General features: G+C 34.2%; 1 protein-coding gene across 20 annotated transcripts in view; it reads left to right on the plus strand.

Annotated features, from left to right (window-relative positions):
* The window catches only part of LOC135221061 (CLIP-associating protein 2-like), a 426,064-nt gene that overhangs the window by 362,124 nt on the left and 36,029 nt on the right, over positions 1-27,911 (plus strand). For 17 of the 20 annotated variants that reach the window (XM_064258816.1, XM_064258818.1, XM_064258820.1 and 14 more), the window contains 10 exons: positions 2,002-2,159; positions 2,580-2,689; positions 7,091-7,217; positions 8,420-8,673; positions 8,806-8,957; positions 10,186-10,470; positions 11,115-11,135; positions 20,240-20,341; positions 20,636-20,839; positions 21,210-21,343. In XM_064258816.1, coding sequence (XP_064114886.1) covers positions 2,002-2,159; positions 2,580-2,689; positions 7,091-7,217; positions 8,420-8,673; positions 8,806-8,957; positions 10,186-10,470; positions 11,115-11,135; positions 20,240-20,341; positions 20,636-20,839; positions 21,210-21,343 — 1,547 coding nt within the window. The remainder of the gene's footprint in view (positions 1-2,001; positions 2,160-2,579; positions 2,690-7,090; positions 7,218-8,419; positions 8,674-8,805; positions 8,958-10,185; positions 10,471-11,114; positions 11,136-20,239; positions 20,342-20,635; positions 20,840-21,209; positions 21,344-27,911) is intronic. The other 3 variants (XM_064258813.1, XM_064258825.1, XM_064258826.1) reach the window with 3 other exon arrangements.

The raw sequence follows: 27,911 nt of genomic DNA on the forward strand, positions 1-27,911 counted from the left end.
CTAGGAATCTGAAAAAATGTTACACAATCTACAAGACATTTCAAAGAGGGGGAAAACATGCATTTTGAAAGTAGCAATATATAATAGTATTAACTGGCAAAAGTAACAGAAATATACATATCATTGGGAATAAAGGTGATCATACTTTTCCTTGGTGGGAAAGGAATTCATGATTCTTCATTTCAGTTTTTAAAATACTTTTTTAAGAGAAGGAAAGAAATTTATGTTCTCAGTTAATTTTAGTGCATCAATGCATCATCCTGACCACATAAATTTGTTGTTTTAGACTTTCTAAACAACCAAAATAGGTAATATTATGTATGTATGTATGTATGTATGTATGTATGTATGTATATGTATGTATGTATGTATGTATGTATGTATGCATGCATGCATGCATACATGCACATAAATATACACACACTTAATAGTTTTCAGTAGAGATATAACAGAGGTGAGGACATATAAGTCAGTTTTGTTGTGCTGAGAGTTTGTCAAGGAAAAATGTAGGGGTTGTAGTGCTGAACTAATGAATCTTGCTGAAGTTTTTTCAAACAAATCTTCAGTGAACATTCAAATATGAGAAATGATAAAAGGCAGTATGAGATAAAAACTAAATAGTACAGTTATTTGTAAAGACTGGGAAAACAGCTCTCTCTTAACAAGGTAATGTAAAAACCCAAAGTATGTCATTGTAGATATGCAATAGAATTCAAGTGCACAAAATTCTGCTTGCAGAAACAAAACATAAATGAGTATTCAGAATCTACAAACTTCTGCCAAGGCTGGGTAGTCCTTTTAATAAAAGATCCATTCTCTCCAAAGCTTACTTTCCTTCCCAAAATCGAATCACTTGTTATCATTCACAAGGCCCACCTTAGCTAAAACTCTTTGTAAAACTCTTTCCTACTTTAGTAATCAAGCTTGCAAACAAACAAACAGTACGTAGAAAGTGACTGTATTGTCAGAGGTTAAAAACCACCTAAATCGCAACATGCAGTTTCTAGAATCAGTGCCATGTCTTGTATAGCAAAATAAAAGGCAAAATGACACTGCTGCTGATGTTAAGCGATGTTAATGCATTGAACACAGAAACAGCCCTGGTACCTAACCAGGGAAAGATACCAGTCTAAATCTGAACTAGAACTGATTTTCATAAATATAAAACATTAGCCATTGTATCCATACCTTTACTAAAATTAGACAAGTACCAAAAAGAGAAAGAGGAAGGCAAAACTAAAGTTATCAATTCAGCAATGGGGTTCAGGAGAGTAGGATGTTGAAGAAATGAAACCAAAACCTGTTTTGCCTGGAATGGGTGATGAGTATTGCTGTTTAAAGTTTTAGCTATTTACTGAGTTGTAAGAAAGTATTAGCTTATTCAAAGTGAACAGCAAAATACTGTGGAGTACAGCCACATTACACTTAATGTTTGTGAATAGGGTAAGCAATATCAAAAGAAGATGGTAAGACTATGATTCCACAAATGTGTATTTCTGTACTGTCTGTGACTGGCACAGAATTTGACTACAGCTTTTAGCAATGCACTTGAATACAGTTATTTTTGCTAATGCAGACATTCCAAATACAGTACTGCATTGATGCTTTTAGTGTACTTAGATGGTAGACATGTATTATCTAAATTAAGAGTATACACAGTATCTTCCTTGTGTACAGCTATCATCCTTTTGGTGTTTGAAAATTTATTTATAGCCACGCAGTATTAAGGGGAATATTTAGCCGTAAAAGCTATGCAAATTGCATTAAATGACGAGTTGAACAGGCAGTGCAAACCTGTGTAATAAAATATTTATAGTCAGTTTAAATTTGATATATGATTAAATGTGCAGAGACTTCATTTTGATAAACAGGTATATTATCAACATTACCAATGTCATATTGTAATGTTAGTTCTTAAGTGATATTGAAAATGTGTAAATTATATACTTGTGTTGTTTTTGTTGTGAAATAGTACAATAATGTTTCTTTTTTACTTCGTAGCTAATGCAGGAGCTGTGGATGAAGCCTCCTTTTTTGCTTCTTTTGAGGATGTTCCAAAAGTAACAATATATTCAACTCGTGAATTAGAGGATACTCTTACTAAATTCCGAGAAATTATTCAGAATCCCAGTAATGATTGGGACAAGAGAGTAGACCATGTGAGTATTTTTTTTGCATTTTCATAGATGTTGACATGTTGTGAGTTTTGTTTGTATTTGTTTTTAGGCAATTTTTCTCTGGATTTTTATTACTTTAATTCAGAGGGAATGTTTTGCTCTTCTTTACTAAGTCAGGTTTTCATCATTGTTTACATAATTCCTCAGAGAAATCTTTGTAATGGTAGTATGTGATGCCATTAAAGATAGATTAGCTAGCTACAAATAATTTTCAGAACCATTCATGAATTGATTTCTTTTAACATTTCCTTATGGTATAATGTAATTTTGAAAAACTGCAATAGTACTACATTCATAACATTTGTGTACTGTAGTTAAGTAAGTATGAATAGTCTTTTTAGCAGGCCGTTTTTTGTTTGTTTTTTTTAACTTCAGGATTACCATTTTTACTTTATTCAACAGTTAAAGAAAATAAGATCTTTGTTGATTGCGGGGGCAGCCAGTTATGAGGAGTTTTATCCACACTTAAGGCTTTTAGAACCAGCGATGCAGCTCTCTATTAAAGATCTAAGGTAATGAAACTTTCGTTTTCTTGGCTGCTTGTTTTGGTAGCTTGACATATTCTAAGATTAAGCTGTAATTGTTGTTTAATATAGTATGTTTATGTGTATGTGCACTTGATTGCACTCTCATAGGCTTTGATCAGAAAAAATTGAGAGAGAGAGAGAGAGAGAGAGAGAGAGAGAGAGAGAGAGAGAGAGAGAGAGAGAGAGAGAGAGAGCTACTACCTTACTGATACGACTTTCAAAAATTTGTGTATTTAGAACACTTTGATTTAGAAGAAGGAATTCCTCGGGGCAGTGTTCTTAGTTGTACTTTGTTTCCCTTGGCAATTAATGACATTACTGCACAATTACCAAATGGAGTTAAAAATAGCTTATTCGTTGATGACTACCATATACTACACGAGTAGCACCTTGAGACATGCCTAAAGGTTCCTCAATACTGCCATCACAAATACAAGTAATTTGGCAAATTCAGTTGGATTTCGTTTTTCAGCCAATAAAACAAAAGCCATTATTTTCTGTAAGGACAAAAGGTGGCTTAAAGACCAAGAAATCAAACAAATGTATAACACTGAAATTGTGCAGATGTTAAATACTTAGGAATAATGTTTGATCAATATTTAAACTGGAAAGCACACATCAAGTATATTAAAGCCAATGGCATAAAAGCTCTTGCCTTATTAAAGAAACTCTCCTACTCTACGTGGGGAGCAGGATGTGACATCATTCTAACATTATACATATAGGACATCAGTTTTATACGTAATAGACTACTGCTTTCCTATGTATTCTTCAGCATATGAAGCAGCATTCAAAACTTGATGCATTGTATCACGAAGTAATACACTTGTGTACTGGTGCATTTAGATCCTCCCCAATAAGTTTGAGGCTTCACCGCAATTTAATAACACTACATAGGGGCCTTTCCCTACAAGCAGGATCATCTCCTGCAGCTGCCTGCTTCCTGAATTGTAATCCTAGGATTGAACATCATGGTGCTAGCTCCTTCTCAAAAAAGGCCAAATACGTACGAAATGAACTAGTATAATATAACACCAATTTTCCTTCCAACAATAGAACACTCACCACCTTGGACTCTGAAACAAATAAAAGTATGCACCACTTTGTGTTATCTTCTAAAATGAAATATGACTAATACTGAGATGTATTGCCAACATGCCCTAGAGATTCAAAGAAAGGGAAATCAGTTTATGATATATAGAGATGGCTTAAAAAACAATAGTGGAGTAGCACTTGACGTAATATCTGCAAGGCGAACAATCTCTTCAATAATTTTCAGCAACTCACATAGTGCTATTGATGCTATAAACAAGTACAAATCTTCAAATCAGCTTGTCCAAGAAATCCAAATAAAAATCCATCAATTTCTACAATCTGCTGTATCAATAAAAATCTGCTGGATTCTGGAACATGTAGGAATTGAAGGGAATGAAAATGCAGATTCTGCCACTAAACTAGCATGCACTATTACCCCAACAATTGTGAATGCCCCTGTATCAGACTGGATAACATCTGTCAAATTTGTAATATATCAAGATTGGCAAATAGATTGGTCTTTGATACCAATATAAAAAACCTGAAAAATATAAAATCTGAGGTGTACCCATGGGTTTTATTGTCTCCAAAAAGCAAGATTAAAAAGTAATCTTAGCAAGACTCCGCATAGGTCATACTATATTTTCTCATGGTCATCTAATGACAAACCCACATTCTGACCCAATGAAATATAATGGATGCCAAGTTTGATGAATGTTCATCACTTACTTGTTGAATGACCAAATTGGATTCGGCAGAGACACATTTATTTTTGAGATCCAACGTCAGGAATTCTCGCTGAAGGCAGGGATTTCTCTCTTAACAAAATTATCATGTTCCTAATCAAAGTGAGTTCTTTGAATAAAGTCTTTTATTTTTCTCACTTTTTTTCTTTTTGTTTTTTCCTCAGGTTATTTCCTGGGAACCAGCCTGAGAAGAGCCTTTGTTAGGCTCAGAGGTCTGGTTAAACTAATCTTTTATCCAATCCTATCCTATCTTATGCACTCTCATAGTAAGTACTTGGCAGTACCAATATTCTCTCTGTTACAACGATCATTGTGGCAAGCATTATTATTTTTCCTTAACAGTTTGTAATTAGAAAAGAAATTCGTAATAGGCACAAGGCAACTTGCTTTGCTCTAATCTTTCGATTCATTTAGTAAGGAATGAAAATACAGTGAACCTCTTTTTCGTGTACCCACATATTCACAGATTTCTCCCGGGAACATATACCCACATTATTCATGGAAAATTCTCGTATTTGTGGTATTTTTCATAGAGAAATATCCACAAATTCCTGTTTTTTTATCAATATCATCATAAAATAAACTTTTTGTGATGTAACTATTAAAAAACTATATGTAAATATTTTTAGTGGGGTTTTCTTGAGGTTTAAATAACAAAATAGGCAGTTTTAAGCATTTTTATGGGGGTTTAACTATTCGTGGATTCTCGCTAAATGGGGGGGGGGGGGGGCGACGTCTGGTACACATCCCCGCGAATACAGGGCCACACTGTAGGCACACTGTAATTGAGAAAAACTTTGTAAAAAAAAAAAAAAAAAAAAAAAACCCAAAACCTCACCTGGTAAATGGAGGTTTTGAACTGGAATCACCTTGTTTTTCTCCCAGTTGATTACTTATTTTTATTTAATAGATTAGTCTGTGTAAGAAAGATTTAAGTTCAGTGTGCAAGAAAGATTTAAGTTCAGTGTGTAAGATAGATTTAAGTTCAGTATGGAAATACAATAAAATATTTGTTCTGCGCAACTTGAATGTTTTCTGAGTAAAGATATTTAATTATATTTTGTTCCATTAACTCCAAATATATTTTCCTTTTTCATCATACCTAGAGTTTGAAACATCATTTGAATCATAGGGGCAAGTATTTAGAAAGCTCCTGTGGCTTGGATGGAGGGGGGAGAGTTGTGTTAGTTTCATGTTCTCCACTATTGTACATTGGTGAACTTGAAGTGTTCACAAAAGCCTTAACCTGAATGGCAGATTGGCTTAAAATTTTGGAGACTTAGCACTGTTGCCCCCACAGGGGATTAGTGCTGCCAGTGTACCTCATGCACACTGCACTGTAGGCGTTACTTAATGTTGTTTGTAACATCCCTTTGGCCCTTGCTGCAACCCCTTTAATTTCTTTTACTGGACTGCCATTATTTTCTCTCTTTTGTCTTACTTTTCACCCTCTATTAACAACTATTTCATAGTGAGAGTTTTCCTCCTATTACACCTCGGTAACTTTTCTCTTAAGTTTCCTTTCAGCACTGAATGACCTAAATTTTATTATATTCTAGTGCCTAAATTGTTTTATATTCTGGTGCTGTTACCTTGACAACTAGTTGCCCCCGTCATGTTAAGAGAAGTTCTTTGCCCTCAATAGAGGAAACCTTTTTAGGCATAGTGATTAATACAGAGGAAGCCGACTTGGCCTTTGGATCACTGGACTTTGAGAGTTGCAGCTGTCATCCTTTGGGATTCACTGATCCTTTGGGATTCACTGATGCCCTTGACTTTTGACTAAAACATGTCAAGTCTTAATTGCCCAGTATTTGATCCCTTCAGCTTCAGCTCTCCCTTTCTGAGAAGTTGTTTCATTGCCTGAAGATTTTCCATTTCCAGTGAGAGGAAGTTTTTCTAGACCTTGGTAGCAGTACATAAACCATCATAATTAGAGTTACCTCTGGTCCCCCTAGATCCCAAAATTATGGTACCCTACATCTTGTTGACCATAGGCTGAAGTGCCCACCTTCTAGATCTTTGCGAGCAGTATCAGTACCAGATGCAGCAGAGTTTCTCAGGATAGACTGCAGATAAGCACGGTATGACCAGGATTACCTTGTCAGCAGAAATGTGGCAGTACGTACTCTATGATAAATGAGGTTGCATTAAAAAACAAATTTTGTGTACTAAAACATTGCTCTTGATAACTTCAGTTATTCTGCAAAGTTATACTTTTCCCAAAGATTTATGCATTGTTCAGTGGACCTTTTGAAAGTTGAAAATGTGGGAATGCAAATAGTATACAGTAATCTATTGAAGGATTTTGTAAGGTGGGCCAACTGAAAAGTGTCCTGGAAATTGACAGTCATTGCTACTTCACTTCTAATATTTGAAGTAATTTGACTGTTCCCAGAAAGAGGTCTAGATATTAACATCACTGTCAATCTTGATATAACCCTGGAAATTCACTGCATAGTTTTTATGAAATTCACAGCATAGTTTTTTATGAATTGTATGCAGTTTACTATGCATTACGTACTTTTATTTTATAGTTTTGATATATGCATGAAATCTTTTATCTAGGCAAGGGTTCATGATCTTTCTTGTTTATATTTTACAGGTCTCAGGTAGTGAGAGAAGCATGTGTTACTCTAGCATATATGTCACAAGAGCTTCATCACAAGGTTGATCATCTATGTGAAACAGTCCTGCCAAACTTGATATATTTAATTCCTAATAGTGCCAAGGTAAGGTGCAGATGAATTTTTCTCTGGATTTTTCATGTTCTTATATACCATAGTTATGAAGAATCCAATAGCATATTTATTTCATCACAATATACTAATAAAGAATCTACTAGCATATTCAGTCCATCACAACCCAATTAATAATATTTTCCATATCTTGGTTGAAATTTTCCCAGTTATTGGTTTTGTGTGTGACAGAAAAAGAAGGTAGTCTCACCATATATAAGCCTTCCAGATGATCTTTTACATATAATGGCTGTTAATAATTAGAGTTCAGTGTAGTTACAATCGGAGTAATTTTCTAATTTGATCAGAGAATAATGTAGCCAGCCAGTTTGTAGTGTTCCCTCATTCTAGCTTATTATTCAGGTATTTTAGGCATAGTTCCCACTTTTCTTTTACATAGTTAAAAGTAGTTCTTATATAGGGAGTTCTCTTTTCATTTTGTGATGTTCACAAGCTAATGAGTAGCTAACTAGTTTCCCCTTGGGATTGTCTTCTTGATGCAGTTATGTTTTTTCCAATTTTGTTTTCTGTAATGCAGCAGTGGTTACTATACATATTCCAAATAGCCATACAATTGGAAGTAGTGACCATTTTTTTCCATTACAAGGACTTTCAGATGGCACTCATAGAAACCAAATACTAGTAAATCACATAGCCATCATTCAAGAGAAAAGAAGAATGCAAAGGAATGTTAGAGGCAGTAGAGGGACAGTTGTCGTTGTCACACTAAAGCCAAAATTGAAAGTACTCAACAGAAAAAGTTGACAATATTTTGATTTGATGTAATAAAGCTTCATGAGGATGAACCTCCAGAGGCTTTTTTTACTTCAATATTTATAACCAGTTTGCTGTGTCAGGTGCAGACAATCACTTCAGACTGGATTAAAATCAGGAAAGTTATTAATCTGCTGGAAAAGTTTTGGTATTGGCAAAACAAGATGGAGTGAGCTGGCTAAACTGTCTAATTGTAAAATTAACCACCATAATATTGCAGTTGTTTAAATACAGAGAGAAAGTGCTATAGTTTTAAATAATATCCATGGTTACAGTTGATGGACCCATTCTGTGGAGGGATATAACCATGGAAATTCTAGGGGTCTTTTTAATTTATATGAAATTCTTTACCATATTTGTATTGAACAGTTATTTAAAAGTCAGGAACATTTCATTGACTGAAATTCAAATTTTTGTTGCAGGTCATGGCATCATCTGGCATTGTTACAATCCGTTTTATAATCCAAAATACCCACCATCATAAACTGATTCCCATACTGTTGAGGGAGTTGAATAGCAAGAACAGAGAAATACGCAAAGTTTTATATGAAGTTTTGGACCAGCTTGTACACACATGGCCAACTCATTCCATGGAAAAGCATGTGATAATTCTTTCGGAGAGCATAAAAAAGGGTATTACAGATGCAGACCCAGAAGCTAGAGCATTTTCAAGAAAGTAAGTGACTTATTTTTTTTTTTTTTTTTTTTTTTTTTTAATACCACTGCACCAGATGAAATATTGCTTAGAATTATATGTATGCATATTATAAATTGTGAATGGGTAATGATTTATCTCTTATTTGTACAGAGCATATTGGGGATATGCAGACCACTTCAAAGATGAGGCCGACAAATTATTAAACTCTCTGGATCCTAGTTATAAGAAAATGCTTCAAGGTGAAGCAGGCATGTCTAATTCTTCATCCTCACAATCTTTGCACAATTCACAAAAGCCATCAGGTATGAAGTATCAGTATTTTTTATGATTAAAAGGATCAGCCATGTTAGTGTGTCTTCCACTGAGTTTTATTTTCCTCATTGGAAGACTTAGAGAATGATCTATTTTGGAATGTTGTCAGCCACATCATATGAGTTGATTACATGTATGTACTATTTTAAATTGGAGGGCTATATACATAATTGGTAGTTTTGATAGGATCTACCATGAAATTGGAATTGTATTGAGATAGTAGTTAACTTATGTAGCTAAAGTATGATGTGACTGTTTTATAAGTTGAGCTTAGCTGTTGTGGTTTTGTGTGTACACTGTATGTATACCTAAACCAGAAACCTGAGTAACTGGTATGGGCAGTATGGTTTGTATGGCTGTCTTATTCTACTTTATTTCTGTAGTAAAATCAGTAAAGATTACTACTTGGTAAGTAACATTAAAACAGTGTAAGGTAGGAAGTAAAAGACTTGAATGCATTTTATTCTTTGATAATTCAGTACAGTAGAGACTCTTGCAGCAACTTTTCACTCTGTTGTTGATAATTGAAATATCTTTTTTTGAAATATATTAGGATTATGATGGACTATATATTTTGACAAAATAGTTTGAAATTTATTGTGAAATTGGTGTTGAGTATTATTGCAAATTTAAGTAAATTGTTGTTAATAGGCATTAATTTTTTTTCTCTTTTAAATTTTTTATATTTAGTTATGCTATTTAAAACATAAATATGTTTGGGATCTTTAGATTTGCTTTAGTATATTTTATTCAGTTGATGCAATGTACAGTATATTTATTTCTTCAACTTTGCTGCAGGACTCACTAGACTCTAGAAACATTTATTTTTTTGCATGAGTGTGTACATAACAGTATACTTTTATAGGGTTGTTATGAATTCTTACACTTATTATAGTTGATTTGTAATTGTGGTAGATTATATTGCACATGTTTGCATTATACTGTAGTAGTTTTTTATTTGAATTTTTATTTCGTGGGGTTTTGTTTTTAGTCCACTACCAATAGTGATTACAAGTGACAAGCATTTTGACACACAGCTCATGCTTGGCCTTTGCTTGCTTCCCCATATTCCCTCCCACCTGACATACACCAACTCTGTGGCTTGTGTGGCTGGATGTTTCGTTATGTGCTGTTACGGACGGTATGCATTTCCATCTTGATGCATACGCATTTGGGCCAACATTTGCCTGCGCTTGTCCAATTTGGACTCTTGAACAGTTGGAAGTCGTCCAGGGTGGTCACGATCATCATCAACTGCTGGAAGCACTGAAAATTTATGTGGAATCCCATCAAGATTACCCCAGAGTAGTATGCGAAGATCAGCTATTCCTACAGTATCCACACATCGCCAACAAGATTCCCCAGACTCCCCTGCTCCTTCCCATACTCCCACTAGTTTCCGGTCCAACAGTGCCATTGACCTCCAAGCAGCCAGACGTGCACAAGCCCGTTCACAGTATGCCCAAGCCCAAAGACTAAAAATTGGGTCTGGAGCATCTTTACGTAAGTAACCCTTTTCCTTAACTCTTTGTTAACTATCATTGAACATTTAACACAAAGCTGACTTTACTAATACAGTGTACTGGTACATATACAAACATTTGATGTTTGCCAGTAGTGGAATTGGAGATAAAGTAATTGTGATACTAATTCTACATTATGTATTTGGTGTTTCATTGTTCATGTTCATATATGAATCACTGTATATGAATAATAGAGGAGCTGTAACTATATGGAGTGTATCATTAGTACAGGGATTACTTTAGGTAATTCATTCCAATTGTGAAAAGAGTGTTGTAATCACAATTATACACACGTTACATGTTGCCATTCTGATTATTTAGCTTCTTTATTAGTCACTCAGATATGAAGGAATAAAGATCTATAAAGTGTAGTTAGGAATGGTGCTTTACCTAAAATATTTATGATGTTTGATGTATAGGGTTTTATGTTTTAGAAATGTTTGTAAAATGATTTACTGAATATAATGCCAGATCAGGAAGTGCTGAAGTTCTAAACTTTATCACAGTCTTGAGATTCAGAATTCTGTAATTGTAATGGAAGAAATTCAGTTGTATTTAGATTGGGGTGTCAAGTGCTTTTCCTTATGACTTAATTGAGCAATCTTGCTTCTCACTCTCATTTAGGAACAGAGGCAGACGACAAAGGTGAGTAACTAAGCACTCTTAATATGAAACCCTTGATGCTTGTAAGAGTGCACTTGTTCAAATGAGTTGAGTTGAGGTGTTGTACGAGGTCAGCAGTTTAGGATGCGGCTGAAAATGCATTTTCATTCCCTTGAGAGGCTCCTTTAGAAATGCACATGACTGTTACCTGCTTGGTGTTGATTATTACCAGCAATGCTGAGTGTGAAGCAAAGCCTAAAAGTGGATGGAATGCAAAGGCATGCTTTTGGGAGACATTGCCATCATAGCATAAGACAACAATTTGCTTAACAGTGATAAGGCAAGCAGAAACTTAGTCACCAGTTCAGCTTCATAGGAAACATCTTTAGATACTGTATAGTATACAGTATTTAGCATAAATTTCTGCTTTAGCTAATACACAAGTGATAAATAGTTTATGGAAGTGCTCCTTACAATTGTATGTAAATTGTTGGCATGAACTATTAATAAGTACAGATTAGACTGACAATTTTTTTTTTTTCATCACCCACCAGCAAAGTTAAACTTCCATTATAAACTGTATGCCCACATTCCTACTTTTAGAATATTTGCTGTCACTTGCTTTTCAGTCATGAAAATGGTACTAGTATATTATTCCAGTTTCTTAATACATCCCTTTTCTAATATGAAGTGATTTGGATCTTTTAAATATGCATCCAATAATTATTTTTGCACAGTCGTGATTTAGTCAAGTATAGTTTAACCAGACCACTGAGTTAAAATGATTAACCTTCTTAGGATTGGTTGCCCATTGGGAGTAACTTCTGTTGTGAATATGAGTCATATACAGTAATCATTAGGCATCCAATGTTTATATTACTGTAATGGTATAAAGTAGTATATGGTCAGATTTCTACAATTATAGGACTAGCCCAAAGGATTAGTTTTTAAAAAGGTGGATGAAAATTGGAGCAAGATGAGAGTTAAGAATGTTGAACAGGAAATTGAGAAAAAGATTTAGGATATGGAATGTCCAGTAAATGGTATAAGAGATGCAGTGGGGCTTGAAGGGATGCTGCAAAGTATGGATACTGCCTGAAATATGCTTGCAAGGCGCACTGCAGGTACTATTAGAGTGGTCCCCCCCTATTTGCGGGGGATGTGTAAATCTCACACACACACACACACACACGGCATATAGTTGGAACCCCCTATAAAACACTGAAAACAGCTTATTTTGTTAATGAAAACTCAAGGAGAACCCACAAAAAATTGTTATACCTGGTTTTATCACAAAAAGTGCATTTTATAATGAAATTGATAAAAAAAAAAAAAAAACTGGAATTTGTGGATATTTCTCGGAAAAATACCGCAAATAGGCGAATTTACTGCGAATAATGGGTAGATATGGCTCAGAGAGAAATCCGAGAATGCATGAGTCTGCGAATCTGGAGAACGCGAATACGGGGTCCTCACTGTACTGCCATACAAGAAATCCATTACCATTGTAGTTTTTTTTTTATTCAGGAGAATTAACTATAGGTATGCAATGTTTAATGTTGTAACAAAGTGATAGTTGAGCTATTTGTATATTGGTACGGTATATATCTACTCGTACATTGATGTAATATTCTGTACCAATACTGAACATGTTTATGCTTGGCTTATATTTTCACTGTACTGTATTTTTTACTATCTTTTTATCATGGACTCAGTAGCATCATTCATAGTTGCCTAATTTTGGATGTTTTCCGAAAATATTCTTATGCATTGAGGATAAGAGTTATTGCTTAGAGTTGGCAACAGCCAGAAGCATCGCCATACCTGGTAATGCCAAAGAAATGTAGCTTGATGATGCTGTCAAGTTTTGTATTTCGGCACGTTGTATACGTATTTGAAATAATGTTATTTTATGCTTTTTTTGTAAGAATATCAGTAACAATGTAGCATTTGTGTTTCTCATCATTAATGAGGCATTTTACATACACTGAAATTTACCGCTAATGAGTGTAAACAAAAAGTTTTTTGTTAAAGTAAGCTACACTAAGCTTTTCCATTCATAATATTGTTCTCAGTCAAATTTATAGTAATGCAGTATGGTAATTGCACAGTATTTATTTACAGTAATATTTTTTGCTGTACTTTTATATTCAAAATGCAGGATGTTGATTGGCAAATGTTGGCATAACTGAGATTGATATTCAAGCAGGTAGGTGTAGGGTAGACAGGCTATGTAGCTGTAGTCATACACACAATACATAATTTTTTTAAAGGTACATTGTATTAAAAATTGGGAAATTATGGGAGACTTGGATATAGTACAGTACAGGATCTGGAGTATTTAGCCAGTACAAGTAAAGGGTAGGTAGTGTTATAAAATGCCGGTTCAGTTTAGTAGTGCATAAGGTGATCATGTAACATGCTAACTGCATTGCCAGGAACATATCTCAGGTGTTTAGCAGCACACGTGTATATATTTGAGCAAATTCCCTTACCGTTTACCAGAACCTGTAATTAAATTTTATATTGTTGCAAGATCCTCTTTGACGATTTTTGAATTTGACTGTTTAAGAGCTAATGAATAGTCTGGTATATTGTATTGTTTTAGTATTGGGTAGAGTTTCATAGTTTCTTTTTCAAGTTTAGGGGTATTTATTTGGCCAGATTCAACACTTGGAAGCCTAGTTAGTAATACACACATTTCATATAATTATGAAGGCTGCCAAAAAAAGCACACAGCTTATAGTTATGTTATAAATTTTGTAATGTGTGTTATTTAAAATGAGACAGTTACTGCATGTGTTTCAGGATTTATTTTACTATATTTTGTCCATGAAAGGTAATATTTTTTTCATTTTCATTAACCATGTGTATGCCTTCACCCTTTTGTTCCTGGAAAAAAATTATTCTTGTATTTGGATTATATTTTATTAAATGAATACCCTAACAAAGAGGTAAATAAAAATAACTTGTTTTTTTATACTTTTAATTAGTAAAAGAGAATGTTAATGATTTGGTAAATTTAGCACAAAGAGAACATCATCTTCCCTCACATTCAACCATTCCAAATAAATATAGAAGAAAATTGGGCTTGAGAAACATGTCAAATCACCTGCACAATGTCGACGTGCATTGTTTTTGTTTCGTGCAACAAAATGATCTCGACGATCAAACCGTATTTCATCAACACATGGAGGACTGACATATTTTCCCAACCTGCTTTTTGCTTGAACTCAAAAATGTAATAGATAATAGTTCACAATAAAACTACAAAATTCTAAAAAGTTATTGCAGTTTTTTGTGCTTGCATGATATCCAATTAGTCAAGCATTTTGAGCAGACATGTCAGCCAGCCAGTCAGCCAGGTGAAAACGGAAACCACCATTTACCATGCCTTGTTGCTTCATTATTTTTCTTTATGGCACATTGTCTTTGTACTTGGATTCGACATCTGCCTCTTTAGAATTCCTACCAACAGGCTCAACCGAACGAGATCCATAAATAGTAGAGCCCGTTGTCACAACGTCGTTGTCTCTCCATCAAACTAGCATCATGCTGTCTCCTTCATTTTGAGCTTGGGCCACTGAATGAATAGGAGCCTCTTGGTTCCTTTTTCATGATGTCCACTGTCTTGATATTACATTTTTTAGGAATACAATTGGACCACATTGTTCCTGTAGCATCATAACCATGGCGTTTCAATTCCACCAAAAGTTCTAATGATTTAAAACGGTTGTCAAAAGTAATATGGTTTGGCAGATCCATTTTGTCTTCAGACAGTACATTCAAAAGTGTAAGGACTGTTGCAGAAGATTTTCCAAATTGTTGCAGCAAGATCTTCATTGCAGGGTTTTTTTTTTTTCTTGATACAACTTGAAAGAGAAGAGACCAACTTCCAGATAAACTGTTGAGGCAGAACACTTCATACCCAAACCTTATTGGTGGCGTAATTACGTGTTGTTTCAAAGAATAACAACCAAATTATTCTATCATTGCCACATCAACAGAAAGGTACTGAGAAGGCACAAAATTTTCCATAAACTTTTTTTGCAAATGGCCAACCAGAGGCCTGAGCTTTGTGTACCTATCATTTGTATGTACTGCTGTGTTATCCTTGAAATGCAAAAATTGCATATAAGCTTCAAATCAGTTTTTCCTCTTGTAATCCTTCACTATCTTTGACCCCAGGTCAGGATCAGTGAAACAAGTGCACCCACCTCTGAGAATAATGCGAATAGCTTGAGAGTATCAGGATGCCCAAAAATACCTGAAGTTCAGGAATATAGATGGTTCTATGTAAGGAGTATTCTTGAACAAACAGTACAGCTTGATTTCTTTTATTATTTCACTAAGAAGATCCTCTCCGCAAAATAATCAAAACAATTGCACTGGTGTGAAATCTGTATATTTAGCCAGTTGGGGTCTGGAAATAAGGGGAGACTTCCTGAGTTTGCTTCTTTTGCTTATTTGTAACTGAATATTGGCTTTTGTCACTTAGAATATAAATACTGGGCACCTTGTTCCTCATAATTTTCATTTTCATTCTTTCTAGAATGTGCGCTGAATGGCCCCCCGGCTCCGGCGCTTGGCTATGAGCCAAAAATCTTATAATCTAATCTTTCTAGAATGTACAAGCCGACCTTCTGCCAAAAGTTGAAATCTAGACAAGTGATCTGGGGCACCAGGTTGAGGTTCCTCATCTTCAGAGTCCTCATAACTCCATTCTTACTGTTGGTGCTTGAATTCCCACACCTATTACATAATCTAATTCATCATCTTCATATAACAAATCAAGAATCTGGGCAATAGTGAGTCCCTGATTCCTGTTAATGAAAATAAAAGCAAAAAATACAGATTACATATTGCTGATACATATCCTCCTAGTGGTTGAGAACTCAACCACTTCACTTCAACGAATTTGTCATAATATAAAATAAAGATAGCAGTATTAGTGTTTGAAAAGTACTAAATATATATCTGTTAAACAAATCCACAAATTTCATATTCTGGGACTTTACTGATTTGACAAAAAAATAAATTCAGTCTTACTTTGTATGTACTATGCCCTTCTGCCATGATGCACTCATCCAACTTCAAATCTAATTTCTGACTCACTATTTCAAAAGAAAAAAAATGTAAAAGACCTAAATAGTCCTCACACTCCTGAGACTTAGAACAATACTTGTTAAAAAAAGCAAAACAGTAATGAACCATTCAAAACAGCAATCTGTTTTTGGTAAATGTGTGGTTGAGATCTCAACTACTAGGAAGCAAAGGATTAATTTTGTGTTCCAAATGTGTAAGGTTCACTGGGTTTGAGTAGGTAGACAAAAGCAAAATGTCTACCCTGGCATACACATCTGAGTTTTCCATGAACATCTTTACAGTTCATACTTTTTCTCCCAGGATTATCCTTTCTATGTTTACTCTTATTTACACTCATTGCAGCCATTGTTTTTCGTATGACATACTTTAAACATTCTGTTGTCCCTTTCCAATTTTCATGCATCTGAAATGCTATCTTCTTTTTCTGCTTGACAAGTGTGCCTAGGTCACTGGCCTTGTGGTATCAATGTACTAGCATGCGGATGATGCAAGTACCTCCTTTTGTCATCACCCAAGGTTCTTCATGTGATTTTGTCACTGGATAAGAACCTTCACTGTGGTTCAGTTCATGTCATGACCAGTCTTGCTCCCCTCAGCTCATCTAACTGATTGCATAAGGAGTGGTATTGGTATGCCCTGAAGATATAAAAGTTATATTGAGTACAGAAGATGTATGCTGTCTTCAGGTCTGCCTTGGAGTTTTCCTCCTGTGTGGAATCAGTGAAGGAGCAACTTTTGTCAAGTGAGATGTCTTGTAAGCCCTTGCCTCATCATCTTGAGGATCAGTGATTTCTCTTCATATTTAGCAAAGGGCATCAGCATACTACTTGTGATGCAAGACATCTATTTTGCTGTCCCTGTTTTACAGATCTATCTGCTCTAGCTTACCACCTGCCTTGCCCACATCTAGGACTGCCACTTATCTTTCAACCACTGTGACTGTTTTACTTGACGGATTACTAATTCATAATTTGCCTTCTTGTTTGCTTAGTTGTCTAGTAATCCCTGCTGTTGGCATCCAACATGCACTTGTTGCTGTACTTATTGCATCTCTTCCTCCTGTAATGGTTCCTGCTATCCCATTTCCTCCTCCAGAGGTTTGTTTCAACTGTACTGGAAGGATGTCATGACTTGATCCAGCAGCAGGTATGCTCAGGTCCACAGTCTCAGCAGCTGTTGACTGATAATTATTTGTTCTGCTTCTGTGAGATGTGCTCCTCAGCCAATCTCCCCATGCCTTCTTCTGTAGCATCTGTACCCAGGAAAATGGCCCTTTTGGACATGGCCTTGTGATTTCTGTGCAAGTGAACATAATGATTGATGTATCTGATTTGCCTTTTTTTCCCAGACAGACCTGGCCCCTCTCTCACTTAAGTATCATGTCAATAGTTTGAGAAAGCTTTGCTCCTGGGACCTAGCAGTTACCAGTTCCTCTGGAACTTGGATGCTGGAGCACACCCACCTCCTTGTTAGGGTTTTTTTTTGAAGAATGATGACCATTCTTGCCACACATCTTGGTATTTGGAACACCATTTTTATAGTAGAGAAACAGGGTCTAATTCCAATAGACATTGCAGTTATGATTGACATCAGTCTCATTGTTTTTCACATGGTCGCAGCGGCCATAGTTGATCCTGAATTTGAGGAGGGAATGAGACCATTTCATCTGATTTAGAGAGGTCAAATGCTTGATTAGTGTACACTTTATCAGAAAGATTTGTACCACTCGGGGGAGAACTTTCGAATGGTATCCTTCTTGCTTAAGAGATAGAGACCAGATTAAAACTTTCGTTATGGATCCCACAAGAGACCTTGTAGCAGTGCATCATGTTCATGCCTGGATCTCAAACTTGACCTCCTCTCTTTGGCAATTCATATGCATGAGTTGGCATATGCAAATCTGTTTGTTTTCATCTTTAATTATCTCATGTAGTGTGTGTCTTCTAGGAGGAAAAGTAAAGGATCATCATATCCCAGGACTTCTTTAGGTCCTGCAACCCAAGATAGATAGCCAGTAAACCATAAGTCCATTTATCATATTATCAAGATTTCACACACAAAACTAGGCATGCATGTGATTAATGGTGTAAGAAAGGACTGTTTTACATTATGAAAGTTAAGAATTTATGTAATTTCAAATGTTTGAGTTATATAATTATCATATGACCAGTTGGAACCATGAAAGATGCTAACAATGATTGTTAAGGTAGTGAATGGTTATTATCAAATCCCTTCCTTTTTGGCTAGGCCTATATGTTCTCAAGTTGATTACAGTATAGCCCACAGTAATTTAATATACAGGACCGTACGGTAAAATAGTGCAATATGCAAATTTCAATGTATGTAATGTGAGGTTATATGTACTGTTAAAGAGGCAGTCTTTCTGAGATGGTAATCTATTATAAAGGTATTGTTTTGCAGCACTTTCATAGAAAATTCAAGTAGGAATAAATGGTATTAGGGATGAAGTATGAAAATTTCTTAGCAGAACACCCTATTGCAATAATGGTACCTGTGGGCACAGTTTTCCCCAATAATATAATCCACCTAACCCTCCCCCCTTTCCCATGTTGTAGCTAAATGCACAGTGCATAAATTGTACTGGTCTCATAGTTAAGATGCTATGATTTTTTTTTAAGAGTTGTGCACTTTTGTGTGTTGATTACTTTGTACAGTATGACTTTCCCTGTATCTGAATTCAGAGCACTTAACGTAATGACTAAAAGGAGCATGGTCTATGTTGTCACTAAAGTACCCATTTTCAGTAAATTTGTATGGTTATTTATGTGCAGTATTGAGAAAGGAAGTGATAATGCTAGTGAAGCCACCTCCTAGGTGCTGAATTTTTATGGTTTGGTAATGTATAGGAATAATGCAAGAAACTTTTGCCAGATTATTTAATTTATTTGTTATAAGGGTTAGGTAGCATATATTGGTTTTTATAGGCTGTATATAATTAATGATAAATAATTTTTTTTTAAGTACTGCCATTATTATTTTGTATTGTATGGTACCGTACAAGCTTAGTAAATAAATAGAACGGACTTCTTAGGCCTCTCTAAATATACTCACATTTCCCTGTTAGTTTGCAAACATAATTTCCAAGTTGTATTGTTAATGTGGTTTCCTGCTGTTTAGTATATTATGTATTTGGTGATAGTTTAATTTGCAAGTAAGTTTATGTACTTAATGATTTACTTACAGCTAATATACACGGGAAAAGTATTGGATCCTCTTAATCAAATATGTATTCCATCTTTCAGCCTTTTGAGAGATTAATATGTGATGATAGGTTTTGCATATTTCTTTTTTACATTTCACATGTGTAGAAATATTATGTTATTTATAATATCTGCTATTATATGTGACAACTAGTAATTAAGAGTGCATCCTGTTATTTATGGCATGCAAATGTATGTATGTACTATTAGGACACATATGTACCTCAGTTTAGAAAAGCTTATCTTACAAATTGCTCAGTAATGGTAACGTTGTTTATCGGAGCTCAGAAGAAGATTTGGAGAACAGCGTAAAGAAATATTGCTGAGCTTGAAGGTTGTTGCTTTATGCTGACTTACTGCTTTATACCCCACCGTAGAGCTAAATTTTTCATTGTTAAGTTTTAAAGAGATTTTGTTATTTTGCTTCTTTCACCTTTCCTAGCATTTTGCAGTTTCTGACTTATAATTTTTTTTTATTTCACTGCTTAATGATCATTATGTTATGTTTATTGTACAGCATTGTAATTTGTACTGTAAGACGACAAGAGCGTGGACATTGCTTGGTGACTATTTTTAAGGAGATTTACATAAATGAATGAAATAATTGATCTAGTTAGTTACTGTATTAAAGAAACGTCACATCCTATTAGCATGTAGATAGTGTTCACTTTGAAGCTGATAATTTTTGAAGAATTTCCTTCATGTATACAAAGTCAGGAAGGTATACAATACATAGATATTTGTTTATATGGGAAACTTCTAATTGATTTTGCATTATACTATACATTCTTTCATGCCAATTATTTTGCCACATTCCAGCTCGTCCAAGAAAAACGTCCGATCATCCGCCCATAAGTTCCATTACTTCCCCTGATCGCATGGGACGATCTAGAAGTCGAGGAGGAGTTTCTCAGTCTCAGCGTGAGTTTTGTAACTTTATCATTATGCTTAGTAAATTACTAGGTTTCTTATTAAGTTATAATTATGTAGTGGCAGTATTTGTATGTTTAATATAGTACATATACTATTTTTTAATATATTTTTATATGTATATTTAATAATACATAATCGTCATAAGTTGAGCAGTTGATTAAAAATTGTTCAGCTTCAATGTTTTTAACCAGTGTAAATTGGATACATGGCTGATGTGGGCAGTTGGCTGTTAATTACTCGGAAAGGGGCTAACCATTAATAATGATATAATAAATATTATAGCTGGTAGTCGAAGTGGTTCACCTTCATCACGTTTGAGCTATGCTACATACGTCACATCAGCGGGTGACACTGGTACCCTTGGTCGTACTCGACGAAGGAGTGGAATTCCACGCAGCACCGGTACCTCAAGAGAACCGTCGCCTAATCGATATAGTGGGTTGAGTAGTTTGACTTCTTCCAAGTCACGCTCAAGATCTATATCTGGTAAGTAGAAAAAAATATTGCCAAATGTTACTTTACTTACTAGTGTGTATGCATGATAGTTTGTTATTAATGTTACACATGATAGTTTTATATTTTCAAGTATTAAGCCAAAAATAATACATAATTTTGGACTTGCTATACTTTGGGAATAACTACAGCCAAGGGTGATTGTATATGAAATTATACATATAGCAAAAACTACCTTTGTCTTCATCATTAATGAGAAAATGTTGATTTCTTTACATATTTGAAGGGAATTTGGTTATAGCTGCATATACAATATCTTATGTTTTTTGTGTATGTTCACTCTGGTAACATCTGTTATTGATGATTTACTTACCTTAAACCATTTCAATCTTTTTGTATCTAGGTGCCACTGAAATGCCTCCTCAAGTGCCAGGAAAGACTCGTCAAGTAATGGCCCAGAAAATACTGCAACAGAGTCGAGAGGCAGAAAGTGCATTAGCAGATGCCCTTGTGAGTCTGCCACCAGGAGGAGTTCTTGTGAGTACCATTGATACCACGGTGCATGTGCATTTGCTCTAAACACCACTTTTTCAGTGTATAACAATTAACCCTTTAACGCCGATTGGACGTATTAAACGTCGATATAAATTGTCTGTTGGGTGCCGATTGGACGTATATACGTTGATATAAAAAAAGTTTTTTTTAAAAATTCGCGGAAAAATAGTTGTAGGCCTACTAGGCAAAAACTTTTGAATCATGCGCCTTGGGGGATGCTGGGAGCTCACGGATCAAGGCTTTGTTTTGTTTACAATCGTTACCCAGGTGCGCAAGTGCGAATTTTTTTCTAGCACTAAAAAGCATCAGCTACACATCTCAGAAATTATTTCGTCACTTGGACATAATTTTTGCACCATTTCATATTAGCCATTACATAAAGTTTTATATATGAAAATGTGAGCAATTTCATGTAGAATACAACAAAAAACAACTCATGGTTATAGCTTTTATCAGTTTTGAAATATTTTCGTATAAATAACAATAAGTGCCAAATTTCAACCTTCGGTCAACTTTGACTACCGAAATGGTCAAAAAGCGCAATTGTAAGCTAAAACTCTTATATTCTAGTAATATTCAATCATTTACCTTCATTTTGCAACAAATTGGAAGTCTCTAGCACAATATTTCGATTTATGGTGAATTTATGAAAAAAACTTTTTCCTTATGTCCGCGTGGTAACCCTTTCGAAAAAATCTGAAATTTTTTCGTCCGATTGTTGTAATGTTTGCACCATTTTAAATTAGCCGTTATATAAAGTTTTATATATGAAAATGTGTGCAATTTCATGTAGAATACAACGAAAAACAACCCATAGTTGTAGCTTTTATCAGTTTTGAGATATTTTCATATAAATAACGATATGTGCCAAAATTTCAACCTTTGGTCAACTTTGACTTGACCAAAATGGTAAAAAACGCAATTGTAAGCTAAAACTCTTACATTCTAGTAATATTCAATCATTTACCTTTATTTTGCAACAAATTGGAAGTCTCTAGCACAATATTTCGATTTATGGTGAATTTATGGAAAAATAACATTTTTCCTACGTCCGCTCGTTAACTCTTCCGAAAAAATCTGAAATTTTTTTGTCCGATTGTCGTAATGTTTGTACCATTTTAAATTAGCAGTTACATAAAGTTTTATATATGAAAATGTGCATAATTTCATGTAGAATATAGCAAACAACCCATGGTTGTAGCTTTCATCAGTTTTGAAATATTTTCATATATATAATAGTAAAGTGACAAAATTCAACCTATGCAGCATCAACTAATATCTGACCGCACTGAAATGGTAAAAAAAGGCAATTGTAAGCTAAAACTCTTACATTCTAGTAATATTCAAATATTTACCTTTATTTTGCAACAAATTGGAAGTCTCTAACACAACATTTCGATTTATGGTGAATTTATGAAATAAACTTTTTCCTTATGTCCGTGGGGGTAACGCTTCCGAAAAAATCATAAATTTTTTCGTCCGATTGTCGTAATGTTTGCACCATTTTCAATTAGCCGTTACATAAAGTTTTATATATGAAAATGAGCGCTATTTCATTTAGAATACTACTTAAAACAACCCATGGTTGTAGCTTTTATCAGTTTTGAAATATTTTCATATAAATAACGATAAATAAAAAAAATTCGTCCTTTGGTCAACTTTAACTCGACCGAAATGGTCAAAAACTGCAATTGTAAGCTACAACACTTACAGTCTAGTAATATTCAATCAATTACCTTCATTTTGCAACAAAGGGGAAGTCTCTAGCACATTATTTCGATTTATGGTGAATTTTTTAAAACTTTTTTTTTTTTTTTTTTTTTATGTCCGCACGTTACGAATTCATGCATCATTTGTGATAATATTTTCTCTGTGTTGCCCTGATCATTTTACAATGTGTTATATACCAAAATTATCGCAATTTAGTGTACACAATACAAAGAAAAAAATTAACTCGTTAGCTTTAACCGTTTTGCTCACAGCGCGATTTGTATACAATTATATATGAAATTATTTTTTTCGCCCTGTCATATATCCCAATATTTATATATGATAATGATATTTTTTTAATTTCTGATGGTTGCAATGACAAAAAAAGGAGCCAAAAATGAACTTAATCTTGAAAACTAAGCGTGCTGTGATTTAAAAAAAAAAAACATTTTTCCGCTTCGGCACTCACTCGCGAACGCCGCTGGCATACAGGAGACGATTTTTAAAATACCGCTTCGGCGTTTAAGGGTTAAATTGTTTTCTTTGAGCATACTGAAGGCCCATTGAAATTCATTCTCTTCAGATTGTGTATGGGACATACATGATTATTTGCCAAGATATATGTTATGTACTTAAATGTCATATATTTCAGTAGAAATGTTCATTTTCTTGTGGATAGATTTTTATGCTTCATGATTCTTGATAAGCTTATCAGTGTGCTTGCCATTTGCATAGAAGTTGAATGTTTTATATTCTCATAGGAGGAGAACTTTTATCATCGTCATTAGAATGTAATGTAGAAAATTTTTCATGATGAAAACATTTGCAACCATGTTCAATACAAGTGTGTAGTAAGTAGGTATTCCTAGATAGGATGAAGAATTTTGGCGATAATATTAATTCTCGGCTGTATAAAAGTGGAAGCAAGGCAACAATGTCAAGGGTTCATCTTGTCTAAGCATGAGTAATTGAATAGTGTGAACAGTTTGTGGATAGACATAATGTTTTGATCAAATAAAATGTAAGTTGTATACTTGTATCAGATTGGGAGAATGGCATTTATGTATATAAGTAGATGAAAAGTTATTTTGGTGTTGCCATGGAGGGACTGGTGATTGATTATGAATCAGACATTTAGATTTCAGTTGATGTTGGGTTGCTGAATTGTGGTTAATCTTGTTCCTGCAACTGCATTCAAACGAAAATGAAAATTAAAGCAAACCATCTTAGTAGTGGCTGTAACACTGAGACTAAAGAATTGAACATTTGTATTGTTTAGTTACCCATAGAAATGGTATGACCAAAAATCTATCTTTTAGTGAAATCTGAAGAGGTTTGGTAAGGATATGTTGATTAAAAATGTGTGCGTGATGTATGTGAATTGAGGAAGCATGATTTTTGCTGTTAAAAAAAAAAGGACGTCAGGAACAAGCTTTCTTGTCTTATTTATGCCATATATAAGTTCAGCTGTATTTCAGATTTTGAATATTGTGCTTAGTAAATGCTTTGAGCAACTCATGCTATTGAAGTGTCAAAGGGTAGAATAGCTTTGTAAATACTGGTTAAGCATTATGGTAAATTGTTTAGAAATATTTGGTCATGTCAGAATGTATGATTCCATGACATGTTTTAATGTGCCTGTAATTTATTTTTTTATTTTTTCATCATTGCTGGTAATGGTAGATTGTAGTATAATGGAATGCAAAACTTTCAGTAGATTGCAATACAATTTTTTAATAATAATAAGGTTTGAATTCTAGTTGAATTGCTATTAACGCTCATTCCATAAATGATCAGGTTCCCAGAGGGTATTTGTGGTTTATTTATTGTCTTGTTTTACTATTATTATTAGTTACAAAAATGTACTGGGCAATGCACCTGCTCTGATGTGACTAACCATTTTGGCCTAGAATGGCTGTGTAGTTAGTTCTACAAAGACAGAAACAGGTCTTGACAGTTCCTATACTATATGAAAATATGGATATATTTCTGCAATTCCTTTTGCTAGTTTTATGAAGTATTGAAACTGCTATGTTTGAAACATTACTTTTATTTCATCACAACACCATTTATCATATACGTATTGCCTTATGTCCATGGAAATTCCTGAAAGTCCTCACTGTGCTTGCATATCCTTCCTACTGGTAGTGATGCAGCTTCATCCTCACTCTTTGGTGAGATTTCATGGAGTCAACATCACCACTTCAGGAGCATCTTTGTCCACAGCAGTGCTTCACTTGACACTGTCACTTTAATTGTATTCATCTTTCATGGATCATCATCCACATCTGTGCCCCATCTTTCCAAGATCAGACATTCTAGAAATGAGTGAACTCAAGCACCAGTAATTTGCCTGGAAATAGATGTACGTAAACTAAGTTTATCAAGGATTCCTGCTAATGTTTTCCAACTTTCAGCCTCGGGGTTATTCAGCCTCTTTACCTGCAACTTTAAGTAGAGTTTTGTCTAATGATTTGGTGCACCAGGAGATGCCTCCACACACTATGCCTATTAACCCTTAAACGCTGATTGGACGTATTAAACGTCAACGAAAATTGTCTGTTGGGTGCTGGACGTATGAAACGTCGACACAAAAAAAGTTTTTTTTTTTAATTTGCGGAAAAACAGTTATAGGCCTACTTGGCGAAAACTTTTGTATCACGCACCTTGAGGGGATGCTGGGAGTTCACAGATCAAGCTGTTGTTTTGTTTATAATCATTACCCAGGTGCGCAAGCGCGAATTTCTTTCTTCTTGCACTAAAAAGCATCAGCGACACATCTCGGAAATTATTTTGTCACTTTGACATAATTTTTGCACCATTTTATATTAGCCGTTGCATAGAGTTTTATATATGAAAATGTGTGCAATTTTATGTAGAATACAACAGAAAACAACCCAAGTTTTGAAATATTTTCATATAAATAACGATAAGTGCCAAAATGTCAACCTTCGGTCAATTTGACTCTACCGAAATGGTCGAAAAACGCAATTGTAAGCTAAAACTCTTATATTCTAGTAATATTCAATCATTTACCTTCATTTTACAACAAATTGGAAGTCTCTAGCACAATATTTCGATTTATGGAGAATTTATAAAATAAACTTTTTCCTTACGTCCGCGCGGTAACTTCCGAAAAAATCAGAAATTATTTCGTCCGATTGTCGTAATGTTTGCACAGTTTTATATTTGCCATAACTTAAAGTTTTATATATGGAAATGTGCACAATTTCATGTAGAATATAACAAAAAACAACCCATGGTTGTAGCTTTTATCAGTTTTGAAATATTTTCATATAAATAACGATATGCCAAAATATCAACCTTTGGTCAACTTTGACTAGACCGAAATGATTGAAAAACGCAATTGTAAGCTAAAACTCTTACATTTTAGTAATATTCAATCATTTACCTTTATTTTGCAACAAATTAGAAGCCTCTAGCACAATATTTCGATTTATGGTGAATTTTTGAAAAAAAAAACTTTTTCCTTACGTCCACGCAGTATTTTCCGAAAAAATCAAATTTTTTCATCCGAAAGTCGTAATGTTTGCACCGTTTTATATTAGCTGTTACATAAAGTTTTATATATGAAAATGTGCGCAGTTTCATGTAGAATACAACAAAAAACAATCCATGGTTATAGCTTTTATTAGTTTTGAAATATTTTCACAAATAACGATGTGCCAAAATTTCAACCTTCGGTCAACTTTGACTCGACCGAAAGTCGAAAATCACAATTTTAAGCTAAAACTCTTACATTCTAGTAATATTCAATCATTTACCTTCATTTTGCAACAAATTGGAAGTCTCTAGCACAATTTATCAATTTATGGTGAATTTATGAATAAAAACTTTTTCCTACGTCCGCGCAGTAAGTGCCGAAAAAAATCATAAATTTTTTCGTCCAATTGTCGTAATGTTTGCACCGATTTATATTAGCCGTCACATAAAGTTTTATATATGAAAATGTGTGCAATTTCATGTAGAATACAACTAAAAATAACCCATGGTTGTAGCTTTTATCAGTTTTGAAATATTTTCATATAAATAATGATAAGTACCAAAATTTGAAACTTCGTTCAACTTTGACTTGACCGAAATGGTCGAAAAACACAATTGTAAGCTAAAACTATTACATTCTAGTAATATTCAATCATTTACCTTTATTTTGCAACAAATTGGGAGTCTCTAGCACAATATTTTGATTTATAGTGAATTTATGCAAAAAACTTTTTCCTTACGTCTGCGAGGTACCTCTTCCGAAAAAATCAGAAATTTTTTTGGCCGAAAGTCGTAATGTTTGCACCGTTTTATACTAGCCGTTACATAAAGTTTTATATATGAAAATGTGCACAATTTCATGTAGATTACAACAAAACACAACCCATGGTTGTAGCTTTTATCAGTTTTGAAATATTTTCATATAAATAACGATAAATAGAAAAAATTCTACCTTCGGTCAACTTTAACTTGACCGAAATGGTCGAAAATTGCAATTGTAAGCTACAACACTTACGGCCTAGTAACATTCAATCAATTACCTTCAATATTTTCTCTGTGTTGCTTTGATCGTTGTACAATTTGTTATTTACCAAAATCATCGCAATTTAGTGTTCAATACAACGAAAAAATAATGAACTCATTAGCTTTAACAGTTTTGCTCACAGAGCGATTTGTATACAATTACATATGAAATCTTTTTTTGCGCTGTCATATATTCCAATATTTATATATGATAATTATATTTTTTTTCATTTCTGATGATTGCATACTAAACCTTAGGCAATGACAAAAAAAGGGGCCAAAATTGAACTTTAAATCTTGAAAATTAAGTGTG

This window comes from Macrobrachium nipponense, chromosome 2, assembly GCF_015104395.2.
Source record: "Macrobrachium nipponense isolate FS-2020 chromosome 2, ASM1510439v2, whole genome shotgun sequence".
NCBI lineage: Eukaryota > Metazoa > Arthropoda > Malacostraca > Decapoda > Palaemonidae > Macrobrachium > Macrobrachium nipponense.